Source organism: Nothoprocta perdicaria, unplaced genomic scaffold (assembly GCF_003342845.1).
Source record: "Nothoprocta perdicaria isolate Ctin4 unplaced genomic scaffold, notPer1 scaffold_121, whole genome shotgun sequence".
NCBI classification, from domain to species: domain Eukaryota; kingdom Metazoa; phylum Chordata; class Aves; order Tinamiformes; family Tinamidae; genus Nothoprocta; species Nothoprocta perdicaria.
The window spans coordinates 2,191,844-2,199,789 of NW_020454328.1; the positions used below are offsets into that span (position 1 = coordinate 2,191,844).

A 7,946-nucleotide genomic window follows, 5' to 3' on the forward strand; every position below is an offset into this window, starting at 1 on the left:
ACGCCTCCTGGGCGCGCGGGCGCAGGCGGCGGGAAGCGGCGCCATCTTGAGCCGCCTGAGGGAAGGGCGGAGGCGCCGCCCAGGGCGGGGAAACGCGCCCCGAGCCCTCGTCAACAGCCCCAAACGGGGGGCGCAGCCGCCCCCGCGYCCGCCTCGAGCAGCCCGGCCGCACCCGGGACCCGCTGCCCGCGACCCCCCGGGGGCACTCGACGAACCACGGCGTCCAGCAAAGGCCAGGAAGCAGGTGCAGTGTTTCACTCATTTTACTCATTAGGTAGTTCATTTGAATGTTTCATAGTACAAAATTAGCTGCCACAGCCCACACATACATGGGACTTCAAGAAAGCCGTCTGCTTACACCCAAAAGCACGTTTCCTTTTAAAGAAGAACTTTGTGAAACAATACTGCATTAATCTTAAACCCTTAAAGCTAAATAATGCTAAGATTTTACACAATCTACATAATTTTAAATCCAAACTAAATTTACCAACCATTGTAAAATTAATGCTTTTGCAGGTAATCAGGTTACAGACTTTTTCATTTAAATCAGAGCGAAGTAGCCCAAGCTGGAACAAGTGTCTTCAAGCACTTGCTGTTTCAACAGCAGCTCATTGTTATTGCCTCAGAACAAACTTGACACAAATTATTGAACAAAAAAGCAAGACGTCGTTTCCCCACAAAACCGTAAAAAACCTGTTACAAGCAACAATAAAATGCCTTCTAGACGGGCATTATGCTAGGAAGCATAAATGCCTTTTAGATAGGAATATCTAGGAAGCTTCCTAGACAGGAAGCATTTATAAAATGCAGAGCTCTCTCAGATAGCAAAGTGTATGCATGGGGGCACTCACTTCCTTCCCCCCATTTATACTCAAAACCCAGAAATGATCATTTACTGCGTGAAGAGGACACACATCCTCAAAACATTCTTACTTGCTCGGGGAAATTGGCAATTGCACAGATACTTCACCAAATCGAACTAGGCAGCAGCTACTCAGACTAGGAAAAGAGTACTTGATGCAAATCTGTACAGTTAAAAATATTCAAGGAAAGCTGCTTGAAGCTGCTAACTCACCATGCCAGTCACTCCTGAAGAAACACCATGGTTACAGTACAATCTTCACATTGTATTAAGCTTGCAGCATTCAAAACTACAAGTAGGAAACAGGGCTAGTGTATGCCATTCCCTGGCATCTAACCCATCTCTGTGTTTTACACATAAGCCAATCAAGCCCATAGATATTTAATACTGTTTCAGCCCCTTGTTGGTAAGAACAATAACAACAATCACTTTTACGGGGTGTAAATCCCTGAAGTTTCCATACAGTGTACAATACGAAAGGCTCTAAGTTTTTACAAGCTTGATGCAAATAACTGCACACTAAATGACTATGGTGCAGTTTTCTCCATAATTTAAGAGGTGCCCTCCTGCCCAGACAATTAAAAACAAATTTTAAAACCAAAGCACCAATATGTTACCAGCATATGTGGAGAAATTTACAATCTTCTATTTTTAAAGAAGAATTGACAAAAAGCATTCAGGAATATTGCTTTTTTTTTTTTTTTTTAAACAAAAAAAAAAAAAAAAAAAAAAAAAAAAAAAAACACACACAACCACCTGGAATAAAGCTGCTGAGACAAAGCTCTCTACATACACCTGCATGTTGCTGTAATACTCAAAAAAGCAACATCAACGCATGGAGCATTTCTCTTAATGGCTACTAGTGTTCAAAGAAGTGTAAGATTGTGGAGTTAACTACGCCGTTGTATCCTGGGAATTAAAATTCTGCAGGTGGCACCAAGATGGGTTTCCCATAACGGGTTCACATTGCTTTCACTTTGATTTGCTTCATCTTCATCTGCTTCTTCTCCAGTTTCTTCTGCTCACGCCGCAAAGCGGCTTCCTGTAGGAAAGATACAGGGACCTAGATGAACATCAAGAGTTTTCTTCCCAGAAGCTAAGCATTTCAGAAGAGGAAAGCAACAACAAAAAACATAGTCTGTTAGGTTTGCATATTGTGCAAGCACAAGAGTTGGCTCCGAAAGCAAGAGAATAGAGCATGAAGGCTCTCTGCCCTCTAGCACACTAAGACATTTGAAGTTCTCCTCCCCACCAGTACATTAACAAGCAGCCCTGGAGATACTATAAGAGAAATCTGCAAGTAGTGGGTAACCATCTCACCTCCAACCGACGCTGTTTTTCTGGATCCTCCTCATTCATGATTCGCTCCTTTTCCGCCCGCTTTTTCTCCTCTCGCCGAGACTGGGCGGCCTCCTGTCTTTGAACGTGAGTCAGTTTAAGGAAGTTCTCTTCCACTCGAGCTCTGTTCTTATCAGCTTTTTGTTTACCCTTTGCACAGAGAAAAGTTCAGTTACTCCATTTTGCTCATGGGGAGTCAGTATTATCTTTGAAAGTTGCACTAGGAACTAAGGCTTCTAACCTTAAGATTAAAGGGTAGTTTTTGAAACTTCATACAATATTCAGAAGAGAGAAAAGAATACAATGGTTACCTCTCTGTTCAGACGGAACTTTTTTGCTTTGTCAATAGAGTAAATAACCATGCTCATCAGAGGCAGCAAAGACTCCATATCCTTTGGGGAAGTGTTGCCTGAACCAGGCACTGAAAAACAAAGTTCCTCAAGTTAATTTCAGAGATGTGGGCATGCTGCTGCTTTTAGCTCTAATGCTTCGCCCTTACTGCTCAAAGTATTCATGAAAGATGCTTTTATCTTGCTGTTTAAAAATGACTTAACTATCTAGAAGGGGTGTTTCACTTTGGAGATTACTTTCATAGTAACATAGTTAGTGGCAGGCACATTTTTCCCACACAATCCTTAGTTTCATACATTTGGAATACACATTTGGTGGTTGAATTATGGCCTCTATCATTAACTTCTCTTGGAGCTACAGCCTGGAGTTTCTAAGAAAAAAAATCATACGTAGACCTTCAGCCTGTTTATAAATTGAAGTGGTGCTAAGATACTCTATGTCACCCCATACTGCAGGGAGCAGCACAGATGCAAGTCATCTTTCAGAGGTGACCTAACAAGACCACCAGTACAGACAATAAGGATAGGTCCCCTGCAATTCTCRATGTTGGATCTACAAACACTCTCAAGAATCAAGGGTCTCCTGGGGTCATACTTTCTCTAATTGTGCTAGGCAGCTCTAAGAAGCAGTCAGGAGCTCAACTTGCTTCATGATGGATCATTTTAAGCTCAAAGTGATCCCAAAGTTGGGAGTTCAGTCCTGTATTACCATCATTATAATGCTACTTAGTCCCCAGTGGGGAGGGGGACTCATTGGGGTACTTTTATATACTGGTTAATCAGCAAGTGATCATGTTAACATGTGCTGCAGTCACTAGTAATACATTTTCATTCATTCATATGTGACTCACATAATTAAGTGCAACACTCCTATCTCTTACATACATACAACAGTTCTCTTACCATTAAATGTAAACAGAAGTGTCTTTTTAGTTTCGGGCAGTTTTGTAAGCTGACCCTCCCTGGTAGGAAAAAGCAGATAGTCAGAATGCGTAAAGAAAAAATACAGGCATATGAAATACATAACATTGCTAGCAGAATCTTGTTAAGAACCAAGAGACACTTGCCAAGTACTTACAAGAGTAAAATATTAAAAACCTTTCTCTACTCCAACTTTTTGTCAAATCATTTAGATTTCTGAAGCATTTGTTCATTAAAAAAAATTAAAAAGCCTTAATATAAAAACATACTAACAACACCAACCAGTGACTGTCAAAGATCATCCAAGCACTAAGAAGGCCGCATTTAGAAGCATCAGGAGTGTATTCAGCAGTTTCACCTTTGCACCGAGTTTCTTTTTGGGCACATGCTTGCAGGCAGCAAACAAGTCTGTCAGCCTACACTTTGCTTAGTATTACAGTACCCTGCTGTAAGGAGAGAGGTGGGTTTATACATACTCTTGCATAAGTTTTGGACCGGAGAACTGGTCCGAGAATTGGACGGACTCAATCTTGTCAGCGTAGTGTGTGAGGAAATGTACCATCTGAAAGAGAAGCTGGGGTTAATTTCTCCTTTCAGTGAGTTCTCATCAGTCTGCTCAACCCTATCTGYTTGCCAGACTGCCCATATATCAGAAAACTGGTGCGCTCTGTACTCAGCTTGCTGCAATGACACTAAAATGTAAGTTCTGCCTTTTTTTAATTATTATTATTTTTTAAATCAGCTTTTGCTAGAGAGGGCCTCGGTGCATAGGGTTAACATGAGCAACTCACAGATAATACACTGGCAACTCTTTCTTGGGATTTGCCAATTTTATAATCAGTCTCAGCTTTGCAGACCTGCAGATAAACCTTCAAAAACYTCCTTTGAATTGGCTGTTGGAGTTAACTTCCTGACTTCAAAAGGCTATTSTAAATTCTCAGTTCAGACCAACAACTGCCAAGTGGAATGAATACAAGAAACCACTGTTATACCCTTCGATTTCCTTTCAGCCATGACTTCTTTAAATATCACCAAGACCATTTAGCCCTTTTGTTGTGATTTTCATAGGAAACAGAGTTGAAAAAAAATATTGCTTTGAAGTTTCACGGCCACCACGGAAGATTTTTCACTAATTCATTCAAGATTACCTTTGCGTCCATCATTCCCTCTGTGACCTCTCCCATCTCTGACAGGATGGCCAGCGAATCTGGAAGCCCGTATTTTGCACCAGACTTGGGTTTATCACTGCAGAACTCACTCTATTGAAAAGAGGAGGAAGGGGAAAAGAAAGATGAGTCCCACGCATTAAGGTATCTTTAGTCCAGTTATTTGAGACAAATCATCTCATCTCACATTTTGATGCATTTTTTCAATTTTGAATTATGTAAAAATGGATGACATAGGGCCAGACTTTTCATATTATGTGTCACTATTAAGCTGGCTTTTCACAGCTTGACAAAACCACTTGTGCAAATTAAGTCAGGACAGGATACACACAAGCCATTTGGCCTTATAATACACTTAAACCTTCCTCTAAATGGACTATCCATCAAAAGGAAGAGCTTAGTTGCTTCCAGTTGCCTCTTCTCTCACAGYTCTGACACCATCTGGCCAGCATTTCATTCACTAGGTGAAAATATCTTCTCCCCCCAGACTAAGGCCAGTAAGTCACTAAAGTTCTCAGCTGTTCCCAATAATACAAGCCAGAAATGAGAGGCTCTTGTACTTCATTATTCGTTTCCTTATTATTCCAATTTGAAAACACATACCAGGTCCTGCATCTCTTTCTGAAGTCGCACCAGTGCTTTTCTTGTTCCAACAGCAAACACATAGGTGTCCATATCTTCATCATTCATTGTTACTTTTATTTGCTGTGGAACAAAACATGATTCACTTTGATCAGCTTTATAGGATGAACTCTGCCTTGAGACTACTGACCAAATAGAGACCTGGGTCTCCTGCAAGGAAAGTGCTTCTGCTATCTCAAAGTTTGTCTGAACTTTTCACTCATCTTTCATAACCACAAAGAACAAAGCCTACATGAGCAATACAGCACTAGAAGTTATTAAATTTGAAGTTTAGCGTGTCTTGGAAACATAAATTGGCTTTTTAATTTTCTGAGGACTCAATTCAGCCTTCCAGTATAATGCTGCATCATAACAACAATGAATGGAAGAGCAGTTGTAATGCTCGTTTGCATCCACTTTTTGTGGGCCTCTGTCTGCACCTWAATTAAATATTTTTATGGAAATATGGAAAAAGCATTCACAGTGCACACATCCACTAGTCACAAAAGCACTCCAACAATAAGACCCATAGATAATGTTGACAATTTTCTAGTCATCAGTTTTCATTTTAGAGAAAATGAAAAAAGAAATAACGAATTCCTGCAGATTATTACAACAGCTACAGAACTGGAAGATGTAGTATGTTGTAGAAAGAYACTAGTGAAAATCAAAAGCATCAGGGCAGAACTGAAGAAATACCAGAGTTTAGCTGAGTACATACCACTTGGTCACAAGCTGGCCTCATCATGCGAGCAAGGACATTCAGTAGGTCTTGTCTCTTGAGAAACTAAAAACACAAATTTATAAACATAGAAAAAGACTGCTTAATATACCTGAAGTACAACACTTAATAGCACATAGCAGGGGAATAAAGGAAAAATGGGACCTCTTCTCCTGTTTTCTATATTCATTCCCTAAGCACTCACTGTTATCTCCTTTGGTGACAGGACACTGGGCCACACAGATCTTTAGTGGAAAGGAACTTGAATATCAGGCAGCGGTGAACAGTGCTGCACACTCTCATCCCTACCTTTAGCTGGATAAGCATTCCTTCGCAGCACACCCTGCCAGAGCACCATAAGTTATATATGTGTTCATTTTCTTGATTTAGTTTCCCAGTGCTTGTTGCTTCTTTATTAGTGCCATCATCCCCTAAAAAAAGGGAAAGGTAACTGCAGTCTAACAATCAGATATTTAAATAGCAAAKTAGAACTCTGTGGTTTCCAAATTAGTTCAGTACCACCAGGAGGCTTCTGTGCCACAYCATAATCTCTTCCAGCATTTGAAAACTGCATATTGTTTATTTACATGCAGAGCTGCCATTAGTAGCAACATGAACTTGCATATAAAGGCTTTAGGCTTTATAGGCTACACAAAGACTTAAAACCGGCTCAGTTCGAATAAGTTAAGTGGAGCTTAGGTATTATGGAACTTACCAACAAGAGCAAAGTTGCTTTCTAGCAGCTCCCTGTGAGTATTAAACCATGCCTGAGCCAGACGATTATTCTTGTTCTTCCCAATGATGTAATTCATGATGTAAGCAAGAAGACCTGTTACCATCAGAATCTCCATGTAATAACTCTCCCAACTGTTTTGAAGGTGAGCAGGGACCTGTTGTTAAGTGAATGAAAATTGTTTTCTCAAGATTAAATGATGGGATTCTCTATGCACAAGCTATTTTGGAAAACAGAGTATTGGAGAGGCTTCATCACAAATACAGCAGCAAGATTCTCAAAGGCCACAGGTCAGAGATAAGTCTTCATACTGCATTTGGCTTTCCTAGCCAAGTATTTCCTGATCTGTATTCTAATCAACAGTTCTCAGTTTGAGCAARTGACAACATTGATCCAAATATGGGAGTTCTAGAAACTTTAAATATGTAATTCAAATAGCAAGAGTTCTTCAGGACAGATTGTCTCTTACTGTATGTAAAACAGCGACCATGCTGGCATACTGCCATAAACAAACAAGTAGTGAAGCATGAKCAGAGCAAACCAAAATCTACACTTACATTAACTATCGTTATGGGGTCTTTACTCTTGCTAGGAGATGCATCTGGTTTCTCTTCATAACCTTCAAATTCCTCATCATCGTATGGCTCACTCTCAGTATCTCCTTCCTAAAGGATAAAAATCACAAGCAGCATGAAACCCAAAATCTGGTAATCAAAATACAAAATTAATAATAATGATGATGATGAAGATGCAGAGATACATTAAAGAAACCGAGCATTACCTGTGCATCTGCATCATCAAAGTCCTCCTGATTCTCATCCTGGCCTTCAAGTTCTACAGTGGCTTCTTCTTCATCATCTTCTGTAGTGATGATCCTCTGAGGAGACTCTGTGATTGCATCTTCAGAAACATCTTCAAATTCAGCAAAGTCATTATCATCATACTCCATAATATCATCTCCATCCTCAAATTCATCATACTTTGCCCATGCAAAACTCCATGGAATGAACAGGACCGCAAGGAAAATACATAAACTCTTCATTTTCACTGCAATAAATAAAGGGAAAAAAAGTGTGCTAAAAGATGCAATTTGTGTTACATCAAAGCTCCAGTAACGCTCAACTTCCAAGAACTAATTCACACCATCAAAGGTCAGACCAAAGAGAAAGGAGAAAAAAAAGTCCTGACCGAATTTGCTGTCTTCATTAAAAAAAAAAAAAAAAAAAAAAAAAAA

General features: G+C 40.1%; 1 protein-coding gene across 1 annotated transcript in view; it reads right to left on the minus strand.

Moving 5' to 3' along the window:
• Nucleotides 1-1,597: 1,597 nt before the first annotated feature.
• Nucleotides 1,598-7,946, minus strand: part of CCDC47 (coiled-coil domain containing 47) — a 7,795-nt gene continuing 1,446 nt past the window's right edge. The window contains exons 2-13 of the mRNA XM_026054499.1: nt 7,494-7,759; nt 7,270-7,377; nt 6,695-6,869; nt 6,289-6,410; nt 5,980-6,045; nt 5,241-5,342; nt 4,620-4,730; nt 3,948-4,033; nt 3,454-3,512; nt 2,512-2,621; nt 2,183-2,350; nt 1,598-1,904 (exon numbers count right to left, since the gene is read on the minus strand). Coding sequence (XP_025910284.1) covers nt 1,824-1,904; nt 2,183-2,350; nt 2,512-2,621; nt 3,454-3,512; nt 3,948-4,033; nt 4,620-4,730; nt 5,241-5,342; nt 5,980-6,045; nt 6,289-6,410; nt 6,695-6,869; nt 7,270-7,377; nt 7,494-7,754 — 1,449 coding nt within the window. The 5' untranslated portion in view covers nt 7,755-7,759 and the 3' untranslated portion in view covers nt 1,598-1,823. The remainder of the gene's footprint in view (nt 1,905-2,182; nt 2,351-2,511; nt 2,622-3,453; nt 3,513-3,947; nt 4,034-4,619; nt 4,731-5,240; nt 5,343-5,979; nt 6,046-6,288; nt 6,411-6,694; nt 6,870-7,269; nt 7,378-7,493; nt 7,760-7,946) is intronic.